This window comes from Ursus arctos, unplaced genomic scaffold (assembly GCF_023065955.2).
Source record: "Ursus arctos isolate Adak ecotype North America unplaced genomic scaffold, UrsArc2.0 scaffold_34, whole genome shotgun sequence".
Classification (NCBI taxonomy): domain Eukaryota; kingdom Metazoa; phylum Chordata; class Mammalia; order Carnivora; family Ursidae; genus Ursus; species Ursus arctos.
The window spans coordinates 3,829,379-3,855,457 of record NW_026623030.1 but is presented as its reverse complement, the minus strand read 5'-3'; the positions used below and the strand labels follow the sequence as shown (position 1 = coordinate 3,855,457).

The following is a 26,079-nucleotide window of genomic DNA, read 5'->3' as shown; positions in this document are numbered from 1 at the left end:
GGGGTATGTACTCCATGACCATGAGCATGAAAAGAAGGATCTAAGAAGGTGGCCGTCCCAGCCCGAACCACTCCAGCTATGAGGTAATTATTTTGTGGTCACCCACAAAAGCGTGATGGACTCACCGGTAATCAGTAGGCCAGACGCGGATCCCGGGGACATTACACACAACAGGAACATTTGAAAGAAAGCTTATTAGTCACGCAAGGAATTCATGGGGAGAGAAAGCCGCTCCCCCCAAGGGTGCATCGGGCCTTCATAGTGGCCGGGAGGGGAACTAGGGCAAGTTCCCAAGTGGGGGCTGGGCTGTCCCAAGGTTTAATGTTCCACAGGGACAGGAGGGAACAGGAGGGCTTTTGTATCAGCCGGTCCTGATGTAGGGCCGGAGGCAAGGTGAGTCTTGACCGCTATCAGCAGGAAAACATCAAAAATGTTCAATTCTCTGATTATGATACTGTGATTTTTTAAAAAGATTTACTTATTTATTTGAGAGAGAGAGTGTGTGTGAGCAGACGGTGGGTAGGGGCAGAGGGAGAGAGAGTCCTGAAGGCTCTCCACCTAACTCGAGCCCGAAGAGGGGCTTGATCCCAGGACCCTGAGATGATGACCCGGCCGAAACCAAGAGCCAGCCGCTTCACCGCCAAGGCACCCAGGCGCCGCAAGTGATTGATAATAAATACGTATTTGGACTTTGTTCCCATTCCAGGTACAAGGCTCCTAAAGCTGTGTTTTTAGGACTTTCCTAAGAAATGAGAACCATAAAGGTGTCTTATGTTCTTGAGGTGACTTTTGGAAGCATCTAAAGATGGGGGCTGGTTTGCCGGGGAACCAACCATAAGACGACAGGGTTGGAACTGACAGTCCCACCCCTCAACCTCCTGGGAGGGGGGAGAGCCTGGAGATTGAGATCAACCACCAATGGCCAATGACTTAATCAGTCATGCTACATAACAAAGCCTCCATAGAAACCTAGCAGAACCTGCCCAGTTGAGGCCGCGGGGATCCGGGAGAGAGTGGCACATTCGGAGCGCGTGGAGGCTCTGTGCCCGTTCCCCACACCTGGCCCTCCGCATTTCTTCCATCTGGCTGTCCCTGAGCTATATGCTTTTATAATAAACCAGTGATCTAGTAAATAGCTGTTTTCCTGAGTCCTGGAAGCCACTCTAGCAAATTCTTCCATCTCAAGGAAGGGGCTGCGGCGACCTTGGTCAGAAACCCAGGTGATACGGGACCTGTGGTTGGCGCCTGAAATAAGGGCAGGGGCAGCACTGGGCCCTGCACCTTTGGGGTCTGACACTGCTTCCGGGTCATTGCTTGGCAGAGCTGGAAAAAACACTCAACGGACTGATGTCTCATGGGTGGCTACAAATGCCATCTCCCCCTGATCGACGCTGAATTTGTTTAAATATAAAGAGCCATAAGCTTATGCAGAAAACTCCAGCGAGAATGAAAAGGCCTTGGAGGAGCCCGTATGCTCACTCATCCAGACCAGCAGGGGCAGCCGGGAGAAAGGCGGGTGGGTGCTCCTGGCTCAAGTCTCTGAGTGGTGGTATTAAAAATATTTCTTAAAGATTTATTTATTTATTTGACAGAGAACAGGGGGAGGGACAGAGGGAGAGTCTTAGGCAGACCCGACGCTGAGCACAGAGCCTGACGGGGAGCCGCCGCGGGGCTCAATCCCACGACCCTGAGATAAAATAAATCAATTCTATTTTTTAAAAAACGTGGCCTGTTTCACCCCGGGACCTTTCTAAAGGGCCCCGTGACACCATAACCCGATGGAGATCATTGTAAAATGGACCGACATTTAGTAATTGTGCTAAAGGGCATCTCGGCTCCCAGGTTAGGCCTGGGCCCTTAAAGTCAACAAGGTAGTAATCACCGCTGGTGGGGGGGGGGTGCCCTAATACTGATGCTAGGCCCTGGCAGGGGCCACCCACAGCCATGAGCACATCCTGAGAGAACTATAGAAGCTACCGGGTGTCTCTGAAGCATATCCTCAGACCACACACACCCTCTACCAGGGGAGAAGTGATGCCAGCAGGCTTGGTCCGAGGACGGAGCTCACGCACAAGCCAGCAGGGGGGGAGAGCAGAATTAATTGAAGATAAAGAGAGAGAGCAGATTGAGACGGAGCATCCAGGAGGCTAAGGAGGGAAAGAAGCATGAGCCTCGTCTTTGTTTGGGGTCTGGGGCCTTTTTATTGCGGATCATGGTCCAATGTGTGAGTCTTCTCAGGCATCCAGGAACTGGTTAGAGCAAAAACAAGAGCCCAGGTGTCAGTCCTGGGATCTAGGGAGTCGTGGCGACGAGATGTCTAGCGCCGGCGCTCTGGAAGGCACATATGACGGCTCTGTCTGGTCATTCTCACCTGGTCCTTCCTTAGATGTTATCTGTTCTAGCGAAATCATTAACGCCTCGTCCCTTACAAGGACGTACACTATGTGCATTCTGAGGCCCGTGCAAAGTGCGGTTGCCGGTCCCGGCAAGAATAGAAGCAGGGGGGCGCCTGGGTGGCACAGCGGTTAAGCGTCTGCCTTGGGCTCAAGGTGTGATCCCGGCGACATGGGATCGAGCCCCACATCAGGCTCCTCCGCTATGAGCCTGCTTCTTCCTCTCCCACTCCCCCTGCTTGTGTTCCCTCTCTCACTGGCTGTCTCTATCTCTGTCGAATAAATAAATAAAATCTTAAAAAAAAAAAAAAGAATAGAAGCAGGAATTAGGAGCAAAAGCAGGTTTTGGTGGCATCCTTCAGTTTCCCTGTCTTAGAAGGACAGGTCTGTGATTTGGTTCCATCCAATTTTCAATGTTTAATAAACAGTTTTGGATTTAGACCAGGAAAAGAGCACTGCTGGCTTCTGCACCTGCAATATACTGGCTCTGAACTAACTTTAAACTCTGCCAAGACGCCCTGATTGGCCAGCGAATCTCATGACCCCACAAACCAGTAATTTGCTATATGGGATCCACTAGACGCACAGAAATGGACCCGTCCTGCCCACGCGTCCCAGGGTTCGTGGCCATGACCTTGGCATTTCCCTTGTTTCATCGGTCGAGTGTGGCCTGGAAACCGGCCCGCCCTCCTGCCACAGACACTGATGTGTGTGTCCTCACCCCATGGGTACTTTAGAGGGGAAATGCCAATTATTGAAGCAACCTGGCGTAGTTCAGTGGGTACATGGTTTTACTGAGCACTCCAACGACTGGGAGCCAAAGCACGGCCTGAGCAGGCACTGTGTGTGTGTGTGTGTGTGTGTGTGTGTGTGTGTGTGCGCGCACGCCCGCCCGTGCGCGAGCGTGCTTTCAGTCAACCTGTATTTATGAAAACTTGCGACGGGCCAGATTTGGCCCCTGGGCCCCAACCTGCCAACTCCCCCTCTGCCTGCCCCCCACCACGCCTGGTACTGGCAAATTTCCAACACAGGCTTCCCCAATAATCAGATTTCAGACAAGACCCTGCGATGGGGCTCCTGGCTGCCTCAGTCAGTGGAGCATATGACTCTTGATCTCCGCTTAGGTCTGGATCTCAAAGTTGTGAGTTCAGGCCCTGCGTTGGGCTCCACACTGGGAATGGAATCTTTAAAAAAAAAAAAAAAACTTTATTAAAAAAAAAAAAAAGACCCCAGGAGTTCCAGGCTCTCTTAAAACAAGTTATAAAGAACATCCAACCTTCTCTTCAAGGTGTAGGACCAAATCTTCAAGGTATACGACCCCCATTGTAGCCCCTGAACTCAGGCAACCACTCCAGCCTTGTTAGGGACACAACAAGCCCCTGGGCCCCGGCCTCCACTGGGGACAATTATGCAGTACAAACATGGGGGTCCATTGGGCTGCACACACCAAGCAACCTTTTTGGTCTTCATTGATACTGGATCCTGAAGATCCCGCTGAATTTAAAGGTGGACCCCTAATGTCCTCCAGGACATTACCACACACAAAACAGAAGTGGACAAGCTACCGTATTATTCCAGTGGTTGTGGCTTCCTTTCCCCCAGGATTCCCCACTATGGGATGGAAGTTCTAACAGGAATAAAATTAAACATCTGCCCCTTACTCTTGGCCTTATCAGATTGGACCCTGAGGACTTGCCTCGGCCGTTAAGATTGTTTAATACGGCCTAATCTTCATCAAAACGGGGACTTTAAGGCCGAGACCAGCTACACAAGGTGTATTAAGAGAAGGGCCCACTCTTTCTCCATTTAACAGGCCAGTTTAGCTTTTTTTTTCAACCCAGAGAGTACAAAGAGCACCTCGCTGTGAATTGCTGCGACCTTAATCAGTGGTCAACTAAGGTCCTATCCCTCACACAGCTGGAATGATGCTAGCCATTCAATCTTCCACTGGCCAGTACCCTGTTGTTCTAATCTGCCCAATATAGTCTATACAGCCCTTGTTCCAACAGCCTCTTAGATGCTACTCGCATTCACTTGTTTTTCTAGTTCCTTCTAGAAGGGACACAATACTCCATTACTTGATTGCCTTATGGGGTAACCACTCCTGTGCCCGCAGAACCATGACGGGAAGAATTGGGGACACTTTTACATAGAACATGGAGGGGGAGATGGGATATCATACCACATGAGGGTCAGGGCCCTGGGTCTCAGGTGAAATTCTTACACATCAGTTGGTCCCCAGTACACCCACGTAGATCCGGGTCTGGCCAACGTCTCAAGCTCTCTGGCACCCACGTGATGCAAATGCTATCACTCGGCCTTCTGGCTTTTCTCAGCTGACTATGCCTACTCTGGGGAATAATCTGGGCTTGGGACACTTCATCCCACTGGGGAGGCCATCTGGCAACACCAGAGCTGCTGGGCTCTGTCCTCCTCGCTTATTTGGGCTTCTCACGCTGCTGCCACAACCAACCACTAGATGGCACCATCTGTCCGTTTCCACCTCCCGGTCTCTGCCGTGTTGAAGGTGGTCCCAGTGGCTGTTCTAATTTCACTAGGGAGGCCACCTGACAGAAGGCATCACAAGTACTCCGAACGCCCATTGTTAGGTCTCTCGAATGAATGCCCCATGCTCACACCTCGCTTCGCAAAATGCATGTCAGAGCATTAAAAAAAGCCATGAGAAACAACCAAGATGTGCTTCGGTAGGGGATGGACAAGTAAACTGTGGTACATGCAGAAAACGGAATATTATCAGTACTGAATTAAAAAAAAAAAAAGAGCTATCAAGCCACGAAAAGACATGGAGGAAACTTAAATGCATATTCTTAAGTGAAAGGAGCCAATCTGAAAAGGCTACAACTGTATAACTATAGGACATTCTGGAAAAGGCGAAACTACGGAGACAGTTAAAAGATCAGTGGTTGCCAGGGGTTACGGGGAGGAGGGATGAATAGCCGGAGCACAGAGGATTCTGAGGGCAGCGGAAAATACCCTCTGTGATACTATGATGACGAATACATGTCATTATACATTTGTCCATAGCCACAGAAAGTGCAACATCAAGAGGGAGCCCTAGGGGCACCTGGGGGGCTCAGTGGTGCTTTGTCTTTCTATTAAACTGTATTCTGCCACTTAGCTCTGACCTTGGTCTTGGAAGGCTAAATGCTGAACATCTGATTCAACATAATTTCTGGGGTTCTAGAATTCCTGACTGAATGAAAGTTCCATGACTGTAAGAAATTATCATTAACTCTAATCAGCTGAACTCTGTCAATAATACTCTTAGGCAGGGGCACCTGGGTGGCGCAGTCGTTAAGCGTCTGCCTTCGGCTCAGGGCGTGATCCCGGCGTCATGGGATCGAGCCCCACATCAGGCTCCTCTGCTGTGAGCCTGCTTCTTCCTCTCCCACTCCCCCTGCTTGTGTTCCCTCTCTCGCTGGCTGTCTCTATCTCTGTCAAATAAATAAATAAAATCTTTAAAAAAAAATAATAATACTCTTAGGCAAATAAATTGGCTTTTTTTTTTTTGTTAATACCAGCATATTCACAAATAGATGAACATTAAAGTTTTAATTCGAAGTGGAATCGGGGCACCTACCTGGCTCAGACAGTGGAGCGTGTGACTCTTGATCTTGGGGTTGTGGGTTTGAGCCCCACGTTGGGTATGATTACTTAAAAAATTAAAAAAAATCTTTAAAAAAATGAAGTGGAAGAAAAAGCCACTGGGGGGCGCCTGGGTGTCTCAGTCGGTTAAGCATCTGCCTTGGGGGCAGGTCATGATCCCAGGGTCCTAGAATTGAGTCCTGCATCGGGCTCCCTGCTCGGTGGGAAGTCTGCTTCTCCCTCTACCTCTGCCCCTCCCCACTGCTTGTGACATCTCTCTCTCCCTCTCTCACAAAAATAAAATCTTTTTTAAAAAGCATCCCCATGTTTAAAAATAAATAAATAAATAGCCGGTGGCATGTCTCACATGGGGGTGCGTGTATGCTGTGGGCGCCTATGGCATGACCATATCCCCACCAGTGGCCTCCTCTGTTTCCCACTGTGATCACCGCCGTGCTACAGACACAGACCCATGACTCCCAGACCAACCACGGCCTCTGGGTCCCAGGGTTCAGCGCAAGGTCATTACCAACCCAGTGAGGCCCCTGACCTGCCTCTAACCAACTTCTTTTTCCTTTTTTTTTTTTTTCCTTCTTTTGGTTGTTGGGTTGAAATATACATAACATAAAATTTACCATCTTAAACCATTTTTAAATGTACAGGTCAGGGGTATGAAATACATTCGCATCGTGGTGCAGGCATCAGCACTACCCATCAGCAGAACTGTCTGCATCTTGTAAAACTGAAACTCTGGGAGCACCTTGGTGGCTCAGTCGGTTAAGCATCCAACTCTTGGTTTCAGCCCAGGTCATGATCTTAGGGTCCTGGGATCGAGTCCTACATCTGGCTCCCTGCTCAGCTTCTCCCTCTCCCTCTGCCACTTCCCCTGCTCGTGCTCTCTCTCTCTCTCTCTCTCTCCCTCAAATAAATAAATACCAAAAAGAACCCTGGAACTCTGTCCCCTTATTCTCCCCTCCCCCAGCCCCCGGCACCACCGTATTCTATCTCTACGAATTTGACTACTCTTGGTGCCTCGTATAAATGGAATCATACAGTAATTGTCTTTTCGTGATTGGCTTACTTCATTACTTACAATGTCCTCAAGGTTCATCCACGTTGCAGCAGGTGTCAGAACTTCTGTTTTTAAAGCTGAATAATATTCTGTTGTGTGCATGGAACACGTTTTGTTTATCCATTTATCCATCGATGGGACACTCGGGCTGTTTCCACATATTAACTGTAGTGAAACTAACCAACTTCTTGACTAAACCAGGTGACCTCAGCCCTGCAGCTGGGCTCATCCTCCATTGACCTCACCCAAAGAGGGATTGTCCCTGATAATGACCCCAGGTGCCCCATCCGTGCCCCACTGTGCCCCAGCAGATGTCTCCTCCACCTAGATGCTCTTCCTCCCCTCCCTCCTCTCCTCTGCGTGGGCCCTGACCTCCGACGACACCTTCACCTGCTTTTCAACTCTTGCTTTGCCGCCAGGCCTCTGCTTTCCTCGCCCCACCCCGTACACCACTGCCCTCTCTCGAGGCATTGCCAAGCATGTGGGTGAGCCTCCCAAGAGCGTGCTGGCTGCTGGGTGCGTCACAGGCCCCTGCTTGCTTACCCCTTCCTATCTCAGCCTCTCTGACCACTCGTAAGAAAACCTTCAAGACCACTCTTTCCATCTGTTATTGGCCACATCTCTAAACCATCTTCCCAGTGGGTACGAACTCTTAATTGATTTAAGCTCCAAAAAAATAGACAAACAGGAAAGGGTAACAGAAACAAAACCAACTGGTCAGACCATGAAACCAGAAGAATCTGGCACCAAAAGTCAACGGAGTCCTCAGAAAGAATCAACAGCAAATTCTTGGCATGCTTCCAATGGACCCAAGCCCAGAGAGCACAGGCCCAGAGCAGGAGTCCTGTGGGGCCCGGACAGCTAGTCCGCAGCGGCACACGAGGGGTCCTAAGATTGGTCCAGTCCGCACCAGTCAGGGCACCAGAACAGCGGGGGGGGGGGGGAATGTCACGGACCATGAGGTAGATGATTTCATTCAGGCTATAGCAACGAGAAGAAAGTTCACTGATGGGGAAAGTCCACTCGGCAAGGATGGGGCTTGGGTTTTTCTAGAAGCGGGTAGACCAGGGAGTCATGAAGAGTGGAGGGGGGTTTGCGTGTATGAGGTGGTCTTTTAGAGTTAGCCATTTCTTGGAGCACAGAAGGATGGGCATTCTCAAAATCCATGCTTTTCTGGAGCACAGGGCCCGGAGAAATTCCGTCAGCCTGTCCTAATGCTCTGTGTGCCCGGTTGTGTGCTTGTGTGTATGCAGGGTGTGAGCGGGTCTCGTATCTGTGTTTCCAGAGGAGTGTGCGTGTGTGTGTTAGCGTGAGGGACCACCTCGGCATCTGGCCGGGGCTGGTGGGCTCTGCAGGGCTGTTGGAGGCTCTCTGTCCATTCCTGTGTTTTGCATGCTGCAGGGGGTGTGTGTCCTGTGTGTCTGTCTCCACGTGGGCCTGTGTCAGGTGAGGCGCGTGTTTATCAGGTGTACGTCTCATTGGTTCTGTGAATCTGGTGGAATGTGTGTGTGTGTGTGTGTGTGTGTGTGTGTGTGTGTGTGTTGGCGGGTGTCCCTCTGGGCATCCCCGGTGGAGGGTGTACGCGATGGCAGCGTGAACGGCTCGCGGTGCCTCTGTGGCTCTGGCGGTGTGTGTGTCTCTCTGGGCTTCCGACACTTGGTGGCGGGAGTTCCTGCGTTGCAGGGTTGTGTGTCTCGCGGTTTCTTTGTGGCGAGGATGTGTGCGAGCTGCAGGGAGTATCCGCCTCGGCTCCTGGGGCTGGTGGTGCAGGTTGTGGGCTGAGTCTCTCTCTGCTTCTGCGCGTCGGCTGGACGTCATGTGTGTGACTTCCGGGCTGCGTGTGCTCGCCGTCTTCCTGCGGGCTGGCTGTGTGTGTGGCTGCGGCGGTGTGTGCCTGGGGCCGGTTGCAGTGTTGCTGGCTATGTTTCTGTCTCAGCGTGTCCATGCGTGCTGAGTTGCGTGTTTGTGTTGGAGAGAGAGTGCCTCTTTCTGTCAGGTAGAGTGTGTGTGTGTGTGTGTGTGTGTGTGTGTGTGTATGTCACAGCGCGTGTCTGTCTCAGGGTTGGTGTGTGTGCGGTGGGGTGTGTGTTGCTCCAGGTGACCGTCTTTGTGCGTCTGCATGTGCGGCGGGGTGCGTGCGTGGCTCCGCCTGGGTGACGTGAGTGTGGAGCTCTCTCCGTGCACCATGTGTGTGGCAGCCTGCGTGTTGTAGGATGCTGGGCTCCATGTTTCTGTGTGTGTGGCGGGGTGCGTGTGTGTCGCTCTGACTCTCTGTGATGTGAGCTGCGTCCCCATGTGAAACCCGGCCTGGCTCAGGCCTTCTCCAGACCCACATTCCTCCCGCTCCTTTGTGCTCTGTGCTACAAAAAATATTTGCATTTTCCACGACTCATAATTTTTCCTCCTCAATCGCTACCAGATGTGGGTCCTGTGGTCCCCATCCCCATGGCAACGGAGGTTCCAGCAGCCGCGGTTCCCTTCTGTGGCGCCTTCCCTGGAAGTTGGCACTGCCGCAGGCCCGAGGGGGTGGGGAGGAAGCGGCTGTCGGGCCGGGACGAGGGGTTGTTGAGGGGTCCTGGCAGCTCCCTCCCCGGGTGGCTACCCGGATCATCCTGGGGGGTTTCTTGGCCTGGTTCCTGCCTGGCCCCCAGGCCACAGCATCCTGCCCGCAGTGGGAACAGGCGGTAGAGGCTGGCTGCTGGAAGTACAGGAGGTGCCCCTGCTCTGTGAGACACCCACTCAAAGGGGCTCCCGAAGGTCAGGGTCTTGGGCACCTGGAGGGTTCCCAGGGCAGGGAGAGCAGCGGCCCTAGGAAAGGCCCCGTCTATGCGACCACTCTGGTTGCCCCACACCATGCTGACCCAGACTGCGGGGAGGGGGAGAGCTAGAGCTAAGGCTTGGGGGTCGGCAAGTGTTAATGTGGGCCTCTCTGGGGGTGTGGGGTGCAGAGCAAGACCGTCACCTCAACCACTGAACTGCCCGCCCCGACCACCCTCAGTCACTACCCTGCCTTTGCTGGGCTCAGCTGGGCATCTGCCCCTCCTGGCCAACTTTAAGCCTGTGTCCTCAACCCCAGCAGCCAGCATGGCCTGGTGCCCGAAAGCATCCAAGGCGGCCAGCCTCAGGGCCACGGCTGGGAGGGTGCCCGGCTGGCCAGAGGGAAGCCTGTATTCCACGTGCTGCCTGACCAGGCCAAATGCCGGGACGATGTCCATGCAAGCCACATCAGATGTCCCGTCCATGGCATGAGGCCATCTCCACTCAGGTGGCCGAGCCTCTGTATGGGTCACTGAGATTGACCCAGTGTGGTATCTGGCCAGGAGGCATGAGACTTGCCAGGAGAGATCCCTGAGCTGCCAGTGTCGGTTAGACCCTATGCTACGCTGGGGGCTGCAGGGTGGGGCTGGGGAGACAATTGGAGGATCTTGGCAGACTCCTGATCAAAACTGTGGGCATCAAGATGGAAAGAGACCTGCTGGGCAGAGGCAGGGGATGGGAGGAACCCGGATGGACAGAGGCCAGTGGGTACCCTAGAAAGGTAAGGCTTTGTAGCCCAGGAAGGTCACTTGGGAGGCCTGCCAGAGGGCCAGAAGCAGTGAAGACACTGGGGCTGGGGCGGGGGGTGGCAAATGGTCACAGATAGAAGGCTGGGCCAGAGCAGGGACTGCCTGCAAGGCCAGCCAGGGCTCTGGGCCAGGCACGCTCCCGTCCCTCTCCCCCGCCTCTCTTAGCCTGGCGGGGAGGGCGGGTGGAAGTTTCTGGCGGAGGACAAGGAGCCCATTGAGGCAGACAGCGGGGCTCTGTGCAGGGCCAGACCATCTTGTTTGTGCCTGACGAGGCCCAGCTGGAGCTGTGCCTGTGGCCCACTGCCCCCCGGCCCCAGCCTCTGACCTGCCCAGCCACACCAAACAGCTCGGAGCCCCCAAGTGTAACAGCAGTGGCCCGTGGGAGCAGCACAGGTCAGAAGCAGCCCCAGGCGCAAGCTCCCTGTAGCCAAGGGGCTCCTCCCTATCTGTTCTGGCCCATCGTTCATCCAGTCGAACATGGCGTGGGCCAAGGTGGGTGCCCAAAAAACTTGATAAATAAATGATGCCCCAATGGACACAACCCACTTCCAACTTGGCCCCAAGAGACCCACACCTGGGCTTCCAGGCTCCGCTTAGGTAGAGGAATCTTGGGCGTGAGTGCAGGCTGGAAGACGTCACAAGAATTCTTTGAGGGAAGATCTTTGCACGAGGAAGCGCAGATAGGAAGCAAACAAAGCACAGGAGGAAAAAAAGGCACTTTATTAAGAAAGCTTTGGCCAAGCCCCTGCCGGGAGGAGCCCATCCTGGGGCACCCGGATGGGGGGGGAGCAGCCCTGCCGGGGGCCTATAAATACATCTCCTCAGACCACTGGAGTCGCCCCTCGGATTCCCGCGGCATGGGGGGTGGGGGGAGGCCATCAAAACCAGCTCGACAGCGGAGGGGCCAGGGCTAGGGGGGCTGGGGCTGGGGGCGCACGGAGGGGAAGGGGGGGAGACAGGCCGGGCCCAGGGGACGCTGAGCCCCCTGAGGAGTAGAGACCAGCCCTCCTCCCCAGGCTCCAGTCAACCAGATGCCCTGGGGCCTGGCCAGTGGAAGTAGCCTTCGGCTACGGTCAAGGAAAGAAGCCTCTAGCCAGAGGCGCCAGGCCCTGGCCAATGAGAGGCAGCCGAGACACAAGTGCTTCTGGCCTCAACTAATGAGGAGGTACCCCAGCCAAGTGCACCCTGGGCCAGTAAGAGGTGGTCTCTCGGCCTTTGAGACCCTGGCTGGTCGGAGCCCTCGGCCAATGGGAAGGGAGTCGCCTGCTAAGCGCCTGTCAGGCCTCGACCAATGGAATGGGGTCTTCCCACCCGAGATCAGGGCTCCAATCAAGGAGCCGCTGCTGGAGCCTGAGCCAATGAGACGCAGCCTCCCGCCTGGCTGCCCCGGGCCGAGGTCCCGGGAGCCCGCCGTGGCCCGGCCGCCGCGGGGCATGTCGGGCGGGCGCGGAACGTGGGGTGGCAAGCAGCGCTGCTAAGCCTGGGGAACCTGCGGGCACGGCCGGGCCACCGCCTGCTACAGGGTGGGCGCGCCCGCCCTGCCCAGCTCGCCCGCCGCTTCCCGGCTCTTCTTGCGAGGCGGCTTCTGGATGGGGGTCTTCTTCCGGGGGGTGTCGGGCGCGGGCGCTCCGGCCGCCACCTTCTCGGGCCCCGGGGCCTCGGGCGCAGGGGACGCGCGGGCCGGCGAGGCGGGCAGCACCGAACGCTTGGCCTTCTGCGGCGGCGCCGGCTTCTCTCGCGGGCCCTGCGCACCTGGAGCCCCTTCGGCGCGGCCCAGGCTGCGAGTCTTGTCGCGCAGCTCCGCGGCCAGCATGGAGGCGGCCTCGGGCGCGCTGCGCGGGGGACCGCCAGCGTCCGTGGGCTCCGAGAGGCCAGGGCCGCGACCCCGCGCCCGAGCCCTAGGCGGCGAGGGGGAGGCGAGGGCTGGCCCCTCCTCCGCCAGCCCCGGGGGCCTCGGCGTCGGGTCGCGGGCCCGGGGGCTGCCGGGCTCCTCCGGCCGCGCCGACGTGTCGCTGGGCGTCCGTTTCCTCTTGCTGGGACTGGGCGCGGCGTCGGGTCCCGAGAGTGGCGGTGACGGCGCACGGGCAGCGGCAGCGGCGCCGTGCTTGCCGTGGATCCAGGACACCTTGGGCTTGGTGGCAGGGTCGGGTGGAGGCGGCTTCCTGCGCTCGGGAGATGGCGAAAGCGACAGGCCCCCAGCCTCACCCCGGGCCCGGGCCGGCCGGGCCTCGCGCCGGGCCACGCGCGCATACAGCGCCCCGCCAGGCCCCTCCACGCTCGACGCCGACCGCTCACTGTCAGAGGACACGGGGAGGGGCGTCGCCTCCTCTGCCGTCGCCGGAGTGGTCACCGGCCCGGGGGATGACGCCAGCGCCTCTGTAGGGGAGGTGGGGGGCTCCGCGTCCCGGCTCTCGGTTGCGGTCTCTGACAAGGCAAAAAGAGCTGACTGTCACGGCCTCCACAGGGAGATCCGCTGTCCAGCCCTCAGGCAAAACCCTCACCTTCCTCCTCCTCTTCCCCGCCCCAGCTGATGCTCAGTCGCCCTGGCATCTAGACATGCCTGGAGAAATCACAACACCAACCACAAACTTAGTTCTGAGCCCCCAGGCTGTGCTGCCCAGTGCTGGGGGGGGGGGGGTGAGGGGCAACATTCATGGGACTGAAGCCCCAACCTTGACCTGGCCTTGCACCCCTACCCCACCACATCACCAACCGGGGGGGGGGGGCACATCATCAGATATGACCCTGGGACACCTCCAAAGGGATTCGTTAATCCTCATTAAGAGATAAGGCTTCTAAGGCTCAGAGAGGTTAGTCACCTGCCCAAGGTGCCCCAGGGGGGATAGCCAGGGGAGGAGAGAGGCCAAGGCCAGAAAACCAGCCAGTCAGGCTCCTTCCAGATGTCTGTGGGCCAAAACTTCAGGCAAAAGTGTGCCCCATATCCCGTAGGCCATCAGCTCCTACCTCCTCTGCCATCTCCTACCCAGGCCCAGAACCTTCTCTGTGAATGGTCTCCCCAAGAAGTGAATCGACTGTGGCTAGAGACAGGACAGCCCACCCATCTCCCCAGACCTTACCCCAGTCCAGCTCTAAGCAGCACAGAACCCCACTCCATAGCCTCAGCTCTGTGTCCAACCCCCAGTTAAGAGCACCACCACACCCTTCCTCCCCATGCTGCCTGTCCCTTGGAGCACAGAGCTCTTTTCAACTGGAACATTTCACTTGCCTGCAGGGAGGCCCAAGCAGAGCCCTACTCACCCTCGTGGGGTACACAGTACACGGGGCCCTCATCAGTGGTGTCAAAGGAGGAGAAGGAAGCCCGGGAGGACCATGATGGCGAGGGCTGCTCCAGCCCGGACGGTGGCTCCAAGAAGCTACAGTTGAGTGTGTTATCCAGGTCGTGATGGGCCACTGGAGAAGGAGGGAGGCACAGCTGCCAGGGGCCCCCACCCTGCCCTGGCCTGTGCCCCCACTAGCCCTCTGCAACAAATGATGGAGTAACCAAGACCAGCCCTACCCTAAGACTGTGGGTGGAACAGGCAATTAATTCAACAGGCAGAGTGACACTAGACCAGGATGGGAGTTTCAGTAGAGGTGAACTGGTAAACAGAGAGAAGGGGGAACAAGGTAGTCAAAGGTGCAAGGCCAGTGTGTGCAGCCAGGAAGCTGAACAAGGATGGGGTGAAGTACTGGAAAAAGAGAGCCAGAGAGAACCCTTGGCTAGGCCAGGCCATCAGGGCCTCCAAGCCATGTTCAGACCCTCCCTTGTGGGACCCAGGGAGCCTTGAAGCGCTTTTTCAGCCCAAATGTGCAGTGGCAAGGCCACCCTTTGGCTCAGCCCGTCTCAGCTGGCTGAACCCCCAGGCCTCGGCCTCCATGAATGCAGATCCCACAATGGGGGAATCTCAGAGGCTGGCTGGCCTGTCCCCCCTTCATAGTTGGGATGTGGGGTCCAGCCCCCACACTCGTGTCCAGAGATCCCACTCTGCTGAGTGGGGCACAAGGGGTTTTATCAGCTGTCTCCATCTTTTTTTTTTTTTTTTTAAGATTTTATTTATTTATTTGACAGAGAGAGAGAGAGCACAAGCAGGGGAAGCAGCAGGCAGAGGGAGACAGAGAAACACGCTCCCTGCTGAGCAGAGACCCAGGATCATGACCTGAACGGAAGGCAGACGCTTAACTGACTGAGCCACCCAGGGCTCCAGCTATCTCCATCTTTACCTCCCAGAAGATGAGTCTCCCCGCCCTTCATCTTCAGAAACAAGTGGCAAAGAGGGAGAGTCCACACTCCTGGTGTGGATCAGTGCAGACAGACGGAGAGAAGCACCTCCCTCCCATCTGGGTCCCATCCCAGCCTGCCCACCTTCCAGAAATGACCCAGAGCACTGCAGGGGATCCCGGCGGGTGGGGGGCGCTCCTTGTTGCTGGGTTGCCATGCACAGGTCCCACCTACCACCACCACTATTCCCCAGCCCGCGTTCACCTGCGGCTACCCACCAGGACTTACATTGCACTCCTACAGATCGTAAGGGTCCTGCCCACCAGGATGTCCACACACTCCAGATGCAATCACTCCCACGCACCGCAACATGGCCCAAACCTCCCACACACGCCCTCATACCTGCCTGCACACCTAGGACTCCAGGCTTCCTCCCCGGGCTCGCCGGTATCAGAAGCCCCTCTTTGCGTCCCTCCCCAGCCCACCCACAACAACACTCAAGGCCCCGTATTTCCTGCATCGGGAGGTGATCCCCCAGAGACCCCGGGCCGATATCCTTACCTACGACCTTCGGCAGCTTCTGCCTCCGGAGCGGAATCCGAGGCAGCTTCATGCTGATGCGGCTAAAGCGACCGCACAATCGCTGCGGCGCCTTCTTCCTCCCGAGCGTGAGCTCCCTGCGGGGGCGGGGCCTGAGTAAAGGGGCGGGGCCTGGATGGGACAGTTGGATCTCCGCGGGAGCCCTGACTCAGGAAGGGCGGGGCCTGAGCTAAAGATAGGCAGTCCCACACCCCGTGGCGGGGCGGGGGCCTGGGCTCCAGCCTGGGGAAGGGCGCGCAGCGCAGCAGACCGGGTGCGGCCTGAACCCAGGACAGCCGGACCGCGTCGGGCCTCACCGGCGCGCCGGGTCCTTGCCGCGGCAGGCGCAGCAGCAGCCGAGCAGCGAGAGCAGCAGGCCGAGGAGCAGAGCAAGCAACGCACCCGCGCCCATCACGCCCTTGCGCTGGTTGGTCTCTGTGGGAAGGCACAGGGGTCAGCGAGGGTGCCGGCACCCCTGGCATCCCCTTCAACAGGAAGCCCCCTCAACGACTTACCCAGGCGACAGGCACCAGTGACAGGATCGCACGAGTCCTCGTGGCAGCTGCAGGCATGGGCGCAGTCCACACCGTGGAGCCCAGGCGGGCACGTCAGGTTACAGCTGCGGGGGCACGGGGTCAGGAAGGACCACGGCAGCCCTCCGTGATGCCCCTCGCCCTCGCGCCTGCCGCCAGCCAGCCCCGGTCCCAGAGGCGGGTTCTCTATCTCCATCCTCTAGGGTTTGATGCCCACCAGCACCGTGGGGCATACACTGAATGATAAATGTTTTGGAAATGAACGTGTTGCACAACCAGCGGGATGGGATCTGGGGGACAAGGCCTGTGGCCACTCGGCCTCAGTGTCCACCTTTGGGGCTGACTCTTGGGTGGGTGAGAAGAGGGGCTGCCACAGAACTCCTGGCTCTAAGTGGAGGTCTCTGCTCTCTCTGCACTAGCTCGGGGTCACCTCAACCCTGCAGTCCTCAGAAACCCACTGACCGCGGGTTGAACAGGTTACCAGATCCCGCTCTGAGAGCCCGCTTCACCCTTGGCAGGAAACTGCCCCCAAAGAGCCTGACAGCACTCCCTAGATGCGGTAAGAGGACCTAGGCTGAAGGGCCATGCCTGGGTCTCATCTAGTCGGCCACCATTAGCAGCACCTGGGGTCTGGCTGGATCCCCGTGACATGTACGTATCCGCTAACCCCATTTGGGTCTCCGGCACTCACTGGGGCCCGTGGACGCCCGGGCTGCACAGGCAACGCCCCGATTGGAAGTCGCAGTGGCCGCTGCCGCAGTCGGCGCACACAAATGCACAGTCCTCGCCGTAAGTGCCGTTGCTGCACTTGGTCTCGCACCTTGGAACGCGGAGGAGAGGGAGTCAGAGGAAATGGGAGCAAATGACCCCAAAGCCCATACTGCCCTCCGCGGAGAGCATTAGGGGATTGGCGGGGCTAGGAGGCTGCGTGCCTGGGACACATTTGGGCCTGGGCTGCTTGCTCACCGGTCGCCGATCCAGCCCGCGTTGCAGCGTGTGCACTTGCCAGTGACGTGGTTGCAGGCATGCCCGTCGCGGCAGGGCGGGCAGCGGTGGCCGCAGCCCTCGCCATAGAAGCCGGTGGCGCACGGCTGGTCGCACTTGGTGCCGTTCCAGCCGGGCTCGCAAGTCAGGCAGCGGCCCTCGGCCACCGTGCAAGGCTGCTGGCCTTTGCACTGGCCGCATCTGGGGAAGGGGCGGGAGGCTAGGCGGGGCCCAGAGCAGCCTCACCCACCCCGCTCCGCCCACCCCCCCCCCCCCAGTCCCCTTCGGCGCCCCGCCCCGCTCCCCTCCTCCCAGGTCAGGGGCCCGCGCTTACCGGCGGCGGCAGCCCAGGCCGTAGAAGCCGGCAGGGCACGGCTCCCGGCAGTACTTGCCCCGGTAGCCCGGCTCGCAGGCGCACGTGCCGTCCACAGGGTGGCAGCGGCCGCGAAAGCACTGACAGTAGCGCTCGCAGCGCGCGCCAAACGTGCGCTCGCGACACTGGCAGCGGCCGCTCTGTTGCTCGCACGGAGACGTGTTGCAGGCGCACTGATTGTTGCAGCTGCGGCCCCACCAGCCTGCGTGGCACAGGCACGCGCCCGTCTGTGGGTCACAGCGCGACGTGGCGCTGCAGTAACACGCGCTGGCGCACTGCGCGCCCCACCAGCCAGGCTCGCAGCGACACGCGCCGCTCCGCGGGTGGCACACGCCATGCTGGCACTGGCACGCATGCTCGCAGCGTGCGCCCCAGCGCCGCGCGTGACACGTACACTGGCCTGTCACGTCCTCGCACTGCCCATGCGGGTGGCAGATACACAGCTCCTTGCAGTCGGGGCCCCAGAACTGGCGCGGGCACTCTGCAGGGCCGGGCACGGAGGTTGTCAGGCCAGGGTGCTCGCGAGGGAGCCCGGAGCCAGCCCAAACCTACCAGCGTCCCGCCCTCCGCCTTTGGGGACCCTCCCCCATGCTGGATCCCCTCTCCGGATCAGATCCCTCCCCATTCACGGGCCCTGCCCCACTGCCCAGCGCCCCCCCCCCCACCCTTGCTCACTGGTGTCACAGTTGGCACCGAAGTAGCCATGGCGGCAGCGGCACTCGCCCGGCCGCACGCACACTTCATTCTCCGAGCACGTGGAGTTGCCTTCGCACACCGCTGCGGACAAGACGCGCCTGAGCTGCTGTGGGTGACCTGCCCCCAAACTATCCCCTCCTTTCCGTGTCCCTGCCCACTGCCCAGGTCCCCAGGGTGCCCCACTCACCGACCCCACACTCGTCGCCCTGCTGCCTCCATCCGGCACAGCATGTGGGCTCCTGGGAGCTGCAGGCAGAGAAAGGGCTCCTGAGCCTGAGCCCCAAGCTCTGTGCTTGCTAGGGCTCCCCAGCAACCTCCACCCTACCCACAGGAGGTGGTTATGGAGGCCCTGCCACATGCCAGGGACCGATATAAGTTCGGGAGACTCCCAGCAAATGAGACACAGACTCCAGCCCTGCGGAGCAGACACTGGGAGGCAGCAGAGGACGGACCACCAAGGGATCTAACCTCCAAGAACTTCGCAGTCCCCTCTAGGAAGGGCCTTCCCTCCCCTCCCCATTCCACCTAACTCCTCTGTGACACCACCCCTCCCCAACTAGGCCTGAGAAAAGAACCCCAGGTATCCCAAAAGGGGCTGGTGAGAGGTCCTTGAATCTCTGGGACCTGCTTAAAGCGGCATCGCAGGCTGTGGGGGCGCGGCCAGATGGGTGTCAGGATCTAGATGTGACATGTCCTGGACAGCAGGGACTGGTGGGACCCGATGCGCACACCTGGATACCCAGTTGTCAGATGTGCAGCCTCTGATAGAGGTGTCACTCAGTGGAGGGGCAGGGCACCCCGGGGCGAGTCCTCCACGGCAGCAAGGAAAGCAAAACGTGAGGGGTCCAGAGCACCAGGGCAAGACTTGGAATCGAGGAGGGGAGATATTACAGCCTCTACTTATGTGTTTTAAAAATCTTGTTTTAATTTTATTTGGTTTTACAAGGTACATGGTTACCTCAGTAGGAGGGAAATAACTTGGGCCTGTTGCATTTCAGGGTAGTACGGCCTCCCCAACTTGGGGCACAGAAGTCTGGAGGCCCTGCCAGAGTGACGCATACCACCGGAGAGGGCGCATGAAGGTTGAGATGGGCTGTGCCCACATTTGGGGAGCCAAGGAGTCTGAGAAGGAAAAGACACTCAGGCTGCAGGTTTGTGGGTCCCATCAGACCTAGAACTTCGCCCAGATCCTAAAGGCCCACAGCAGCCATTCATACTTCAGAGAAAAAGGAGGGTGCTCCTTCAGAGGGGTCTGATCCAGAACCAGCATGTGGTGTTGGAAGGAAGTTGGAAAGAGGCCTGAGACCCTGGTGGGTAGAACTGGCTGGGAAGTGCCCACCCCGGCCATTCCCCACCCCAGAGCATCACCACACCCTGGATGGGCTCCCCCAAACCCAAAGGGTTTGATTGTCCTTCAGGCCAAAGAGGAGGAACCTTGGGAACAGGAACCATAAAATCCCGAACTGCAAGGGGTGGACCCAGCTTCTTTTCTACAAATGAAACAGGAAACCAGGCCCGAGAACACAAAGCAGGCTTGGCCCCCACCATTGTTTCCAGCCACCCAGCCCAGCCACAGGACTCGTAGGTGCCCATCTGCAGGTAGAGCCAGATGTGCCAGCCTATCACCCTCCTGCCCTTCCCGCTAGTTCTGAACCTAGATCCCTGGGTGCAGACCTTTGCAGGTGTCCCTCCTATAGGCGGCCTTGCCAGATAGCCAGCTGGGGTGGCCCTGGCCACATGGCCCTGTGGTTGGGGGTCTGGTTTTACAGCCACACGAAGCTGGATTTGATGCCTGTGTGACTTTGGGCACAGAACTTAACCTCTCTGACTTTCAGACTCCTTATTTGTAGAATGGGGCCCACGGGTCTGGAGGGAGTATTAAGAAAGCCAAGATGTCAAGCGTTTGGCACAAGCGAAGAGCTCAGCCAAGGCTGCAGACTGCTCTCCAGCCCATGCCCTGAGGTTCAAGGAAGCCCCTGAGTTCCCCTGGTCCCCCCCCCCCAGCATGGCTGGCACCTAGGCCCCACCCAGCAGAGCTAACACCCTCTATCCCGGGCAGGATGGAGCGCACGTGGGTTCAGCAAGAACATGAGGGTGAGGCCGTGGGAGGCTGTCTTTCCTTCTGGGAGGGCTGGCAGACGAGGCCGGGCTGGGTGGCAAGCCCACCCTCTCAAGAGCTTACAAAAGTGAGATGAGGAGAAAAATGGCCTGGCGCAGAGGACAGTTCCCACACTTGAGCTAGAAGTTAGCGAGACCCTAGGGAGCCAGGCCAAAGGCGGGGCCAGGCCCCTTAGCAAGCAGGCCTTGCTTCGGGCTGCCCCCTCTAGAGATCACAATCATTGCAAACAAAACCGTCATGATTCAAACTGTGTGATCTTGAACCTGCCCATGCCAATGCAGCAAAGCAGCCCGGGAGAACCGCTCACTCCCTATGCCAAAGTCCCCATTCTCTCTCCAACCCAGCCTGGAGCTCCTCTGCCCACCGTACCACTGGGGTTCCCATACTTCCCTGCTCTCCTCCTGCACCCCCCCAAAACCCCTCCTCCAGTTTCTGCCCCCCTCCTTGCCTCTGTCATCACCCTCAGGCAGCTCCCCGGGGAGCTAGACGAGATGCTGAAAACCCTCGGAGCCTTCCAGTGGGGCCCACCTCCCCAGACTGAATGCCTAGCCTCCCGCAGCCGCAGCCGAAGCCTTCCCCATCTCAGGTAGTGCTGTCCTTCCAGGTTGGGAGCCTGAAACCCCGGAGGCATCAGCTCTACAGTGATTCAGACAGCACACCCCTGATTCATGGAGAAACACGCCGCTCTACCTTCCAAACTGGATCTCGGATGGGATGAGCCACTTCTCCCTACTCTGCCCCATCCTTGCGAGAGCCTCCCTCACTCTTCCCGGTTTCTCCTGACTGACTTCCTAACTGGTTTCTCCTTTACCCTCCTGAGCCAAGTTTATCTCCCACCTGGCAGCCAAACCTGGTCAGATCCCACCCCTCCTCCGTGTAATGCCCCTGGGGATTCCCACAGCCCTCAAAGAAAAAGCCCAGGTCGTCAGAGCAGTGGGGCAGACCCTCTATGGCCTGCCCACCCTCATTCTTTGGCCTCTCCTCCACCATCCCCCTCCCAGGCTCTGCCCAGCCCCTATGGCTCTTTTCTGTGCTTCCAGAAGCCCTTTGCACTTAGAGCTTGCCCCCAGACACCGAACAGCTCCACCTTCTCTCCTGCCCACTCATCACCCCTCAGTGGGTCTCCCCAGATCACCCTAAAGCACACAGCACTCCCCAACTGAACACCTTGCTAGGTGTCAGATGACTTGCTGTAAGTCTCCGCCACTGCAGGGACAGTGGTATTTGTCTCAGCCGCTCTATGGCAGCACAAACCACAGGCCTGGCACATACAGTAGGTGCATGGGATTTTACTGGCTGGGTGTATGCTCCCCTCTTCCAGTTCTCCTGCCCCTGGGGAAGAGGAACCCCTGGTGGAAGCCTTGGACCAGTAATGAAGGAGATGGCCCAGACCCTGGGTGGGCAGTGCCCAGAGGTGGCTGTCCTTCCCATAAACCAGCTCCACACATCATCACAATCATCCCCTCTCCCCTCCATGAGGGGGGTACTACCAACAACCCCATTTGACAGAGGCAGAGACAGTCCCAGAAAGGTTAAGCGATTTGTCCTGGTCCGCACAGGTGGGGAGCAGTGGCACCAGGACCGGAAACCCAAACCCGGTGTCTGGGCTACTGAAACAGGCCTCCTCTTGCGGAGGTGCCCGGGCAACGGGACGGGGGAGCGAAGGGTTCAGGCTCCCGACAGCTCGAGCCTGCCACCAGATCCCCCAGCACGGAGCCCCATCGGGGAAGGAGAGCTGAGGCGGAGAGACAGGGCCGGCAGCGATCGCGCCCTCCCCCTCTCCAGACACGGCCCCGCCCGCCACTGCCACTGCATTCCTGGGGCCGGGGAGGCCCGGGAGGCGGCGGCGGCGTCGATGTGAAGCAGATGGCGGGCCAGGCCGGCCCCCGCCCCGGAGGCGGGGCTCGCAGTGGGGAGGGGTCTGCGTGCCTCGGGATCCGAGCTCGGAAACCCCGCGCGGCCCCCTCGCAGCCCCTTGTCTGCGGCGACCGCCAAGCCCCCGGACGCGGCCTCCCAGGGCCCTGCGGCTCAGGGCTCCCCGACGGGACGCAGCCTGGGGCCGCCTCTCCAGCTTACCGCCCCCCCAGCTTGCGCCAAGGCACCCCCACACGCCGGCTCCTTGGCCCCGGGTGGAGATGCCCTTGACCTCGCTGTGGCCTCTGACCGGCCGACCAAGTCCTCCGACCCCTGCGCCCACTCCTAGCGTCCTGTCCTCCGCTCTTTTCCCTCGGCGCAAGGTCTTCGGCCGGCCGCTCTCCGGCCGGGCCTGCCCGCTGCCTGTCCCACGCTGGCTTCCCCAGCCGGCACCTCGTGGAGTCCCACGTCTGCGCGGCCCCTCCGAGCACTCAGTATCCCCACCCGGGAGTTCCATATCCGTCGGACCCCAGTGCACGTCATTGTCCTTTCGAATCCTGCCTCTGGTCCACTTTGAGCGCAGGCTCCTCAGTGCCCACCTCCATCACCACCCTCTTCCCACTCGCGCCTACCTCTAAGACACAAATCCGTCCTTCCGAGTCGCGCCAGCGTCAAGATCCACCGGCTCCCACCTCTCAGGAGCGCTGCTCCATCTCCACTCGACCCTCACCCACCCTCCAAACTCGAGCCACACTCGTGCCCGGGGCCTTTGCAAATGCCCTTCCATCGGCTTGGAACGCCCTTCCCCGACTTCTCCCTACGCCTTCGCAATTCAGCCCAAGCACTCCTTTTTTCGAGGTCTGAAATCTCAGACACGGTATGTCACCCCTCGGGGCGCCCACTGCACTCCGTTCTCCCCTCGGCTGACTTCGCGTCTGGGGTATCCTCGGATGCACCGTCGTGGCCCGGCGCCCAGGCTCGGCCTGGAGAGGAGTCGGCGTCGGCGAGGGCGGCGGAAAGGACTAGAGCGTTTAGCTTAGGAAGGTTCCGGACGCCCCCCTCCCCTCGGCCCCTAGCGTCCCCCTCGGCCCCCTCCCCCAGCCAGGCCGGGCTCCTACCCGGGCGCGCGGCACACGTTGCGGCCGCGCGGGTTCAGCTCCTGGGGCGCCGCGGGGCCGGGCAGCAGCCAGAGCAGCAGCAGCAGCAGCGGCGGCAGCAGCGGCGACGGCGGCCCCCCGGCTCGCCGGCGCCGCGCCGGCCCGGCCCCCCGGGGCCCTGCGCCCTCCATGCGGCGCGGGGCAGGCGCGGGGCGGGCGCGGGTGCGGCCGCAGCGAGAGCGGCCGGAAGCGGAGTGCGCGGCCGGGCGGGGGGCGGCAGGAGGGGCGCCGGGCCGGGCAGGAAATTCCACATCGGCTCCCTGATCCCGGGCCAGCCGCGGCCGGCCAGGCGGCAGCGCCCGCCCCGCGCGCCAGACCCCACCCTCCGGCCGCGCCGCCGCCCCTCCGCGCGGCCCCCGCCTCCACGCGGCCGCTCGCAAACTTGGGGGCGAACTTGGAGGAGGCCCGCGGAGCATTGGGAGAGGGAGGGGCCGAGGCCGGAGGGGGGCCCGCCCAAGGAATCCCCCTGTCCCCGAGCCTTTCCCTTCCCTCTCCAGACACCCAACAGAGAAGTCACCCCTGCGCGCTCAATGCGCGGCCAGGCCCGGGGCGGGAAAGGGGGTGGGGGACAAGAACGCGACGCCCCAAAGCTCCCCCGGCCCGCTGCGCCTCGGAACCGGCCCGGGGAGGGCGGCCCGAGGACCGCCGATTGAGGCCGCAAGCCGGCCTCCGCTCCCACACGCGAATCCCTTGTAGAGCGGGGCTGTGATGTTGGCTCCTCAGGCTCACGAAGGCTGCAGAGGGCCCCCGAACAGGATGCTAGAGGCCTATGGGTCCACTCGGTCTGCACCTGAGACCTGGGCAAAGGGTGTCTCAGCGGAAGGTAGAATGGCCCAGCAGTGGGCTCTGATAGAATGTGGAGGGAAAGGCAGGTGGGGGCAAAGGCAGAGAGAGGAGGAGGGGGTTCTCCAGGACTGAGAGACCCTGCAATCCTCCTCCAGTGGTGAAAGGGGAGTTTGGGAGAGAAATTCTACTTGAGAAGGCTGTTGGATCACCAGAGGTAAAAGTCCAGAAGGCGGCATCAGGGGTGGCGGCTTGGGGGCTCCTGCATCAGGAAGAGTGGGGTGACAGCATAGAGCAGGGGCAGTGGGGGAGGGGAGCAATGGGGAGAGGAACAGGGCGAAAGGGGACAGTGAGGAAGAGAACTGGGGCCTGCCAAGCAGAGGAGTTGCCGGTGCTCTGGGACACAGACCCAATCCCAGAGACCATGGATTGGGAAAAGGTGGGCAGGCCAGGGTATGGAACAAAAAGGGGGGCATCCAGGTCCCAGCAAAAAGATGAACTTGTCTTTTGCAGACTTGGGAAGGCCTGTGCGGGGAGAGGGCACCTGCCTTTTCTTGGAGAACAGGCTGCATACAGGCTCCCTGAGGAGGAGGGAGAGATGGTGTCCTTCCTCAGTCAGGTGGAGGTGGTCAGAGTGGAAGGGGGTGCTGAAGGAGGGGCTTGAGATAACGGCCACTGAAAGGCCTAAGGCTGTGGACATCACCAGGCTGGCTGGGCCAGAGGCCTGTCCAGGGCAGGCTGGTGGAGGGTAGGAGCAGAATAGGGAACTTGGGAGGTTAGGGCCCCTCCCTCAGCTATGCTGGTGCAGAAGGGAGGTCAGAGGCAGGCAACAGCTGGGTGGACTGGAAGGGGAAGTTGCACGCCTGAGATCACAAATGCAAACACTTCTTGGGGACAAGTAAACAGGCCAGCCACTTGTGGGCAGCTCCGCCTGGGCATGGCCCTGACCTCAGCGGTGGCCTCCCAGTGCCGGGGGCCCTCCCAAGAGGCCCCCATAGACTGCCAGCAAGAGGGGCCAACAGAGGTCCATGTGGCTTCAGGGTCTGCCCAGCAGCTCATGGCAGCCGAGCTCCTGGCTTTAGAAGCATGCGCCCCAGGGCTTCGGGCGCTCACCCCAGCAGGACTGAGTTCATGGACAGGCACCTCAAACTTCCTCACCTTCTTTCCCTTCCCTCAGAGTGGCTTGCCACCCCCAAATCCCCTCCTCTGTGAAGGGCACCGGCTGGATGATGCCCCCACTCCATGCCAACACCTGGACCTCACAAATATCTCAAATCTCTACCTACCCCATCACTGTTTCACCCAGAGCAGTCTTTCCAATCACATCTGGCTACCCCCCCACTGCTCACAGGACTGTCCCCAGCCTTATCTCACTCAAGACCCACAGCAGTCCTCCACATGTGTCCCATCACAGCCACCTCCCCGTTGATGGCAAATGCAGGTGTCGAATGCAGGGCTCATGGCTGTCCCAGCCACCATCACACCCTGACCAGGACACTGAGCAGTGCGGGTCAGCGACCATCCGTATGGCTGGCCTGGTGCCAGGTGAATAACACGATGAGGAAGCTGTGGCTTCACAGGCACCCACAGACGACTCACCACCACACAGACACACCATAGGGGTCTGGAGCCTGGGCTGACTGGTTCCAGGAAGGATGGCTTCCCAGGGGGAGTTGAGAGGGTGAGGATTTTGCAGGAGGAAGGGGATGAGCACCGAGCTGAGTGAAGAAATGCTGCAGGGCCTCTCTGAGAGCCCGCCAGGCTGGAGAGCCCGGGCTGCCTAGGTCCTGGGACAGGTGCTGGGCGGGAAAGCCATGAAGGCCTCCAGGCTGCACAGTGGCGGGACTCCTTTCAGGGCTCGTTGTCTACCACACCCCATGCTCCACAGGGCCTCACAGACCCTCCTCTCCTCTCCCCCACCGCAGAGCAGAGCTCTTACAAAGCTGTGGCCGCACCCTGATGGCTCTGGGTGGGGGCGATGACACCACTGGAGGGGGGTGGGCATCTCTGGTGCTTCTTCCCAGGAACTCTGGGGTCTGCAAGAACTGCTGCCCTGGCCTGCAAGGTAGTGGCAGAGACAGGAAATGCTGGCTCCCTACTGTGAGCCCCTGAGCAGGGGAGATGACACTGAAGAATGTGGCCACC

At 59.3% G+C, this 26,079-nt stretch overlaps 1 protein-coding gene across 3 annotated transcripts; it reads right to left on the bottom strand.

Annotated features, from left to right (window-relative positions):
• Nucleotides 1–11,317: 11,317 nt before the first annotated feature.
• On the bottom strand, nt 11,318–23,282 carry SCARF2 (scavenger receptor class F member 2). Of its 3 annotated transcripts, none has more exons than XM_048221638.2 (11): nt 23,113–23,282; nt 18,209–18,267; nt 18,001–18,102; nt 17,287–17,806; nt 16,935–17,153; nt 16,660–16,788; nt 15,951–16,054; nt 15,753–15,870; nt 15,418–15,548; nt 13,896–14,048; nt 11,318–13,061 (listed from the first exon to the last, which is right to left on the bottom strand). In XM_048221638.2, exons 1-11 carry the CDS (start codon nt 23,280–23,282, stop codon nt 12,154–12,156), a joined length of 2,613 nt encoding a protein of 870 aa, XP_048077595.1. In that variant the 3' UTR covers nt 11,318–12,153. The 3 variants fall into 3 exon arrangements, with proteins under 3 accessions (XP_048077595.1, XP_026342152.1, XP_057162045.1); XM_026486367.4 differs by having other exon boundaries at nt 15,418–15,533; XM_057306062.1 differs by lacking the exon at nt 23,113–23,282 and adding an exon at nt 18,980–19,980.
• Between the last annotated feature and the right edge of the window lie 2,797 nt (nt 23,283–26,079).

Coding starts and splice junctions, on each gene's coding strand:
- SCARF2 (XM_048221638.2), bottom strand. CDS start 23,282: ATGGAGGGCGCAGGGCCCCGGGGGGCCGGGCCGGCGCGGCGCCGGCGA. Junction 17,807..18,000: donor CGGTGCCAACTGTGACACCA/GTGAGCAAGGGT, acceptor CCGGCCCTGCAG/AGTGCCCGCGCCAGTTCTGG. Junction 16,055..16,659: donor CCGGGCGTCCACGGGCCCCA/GTGAGTGCCGGA, acceptor GTGCCCCCGCAG/CTGTAACCTGACGTGCCCGC.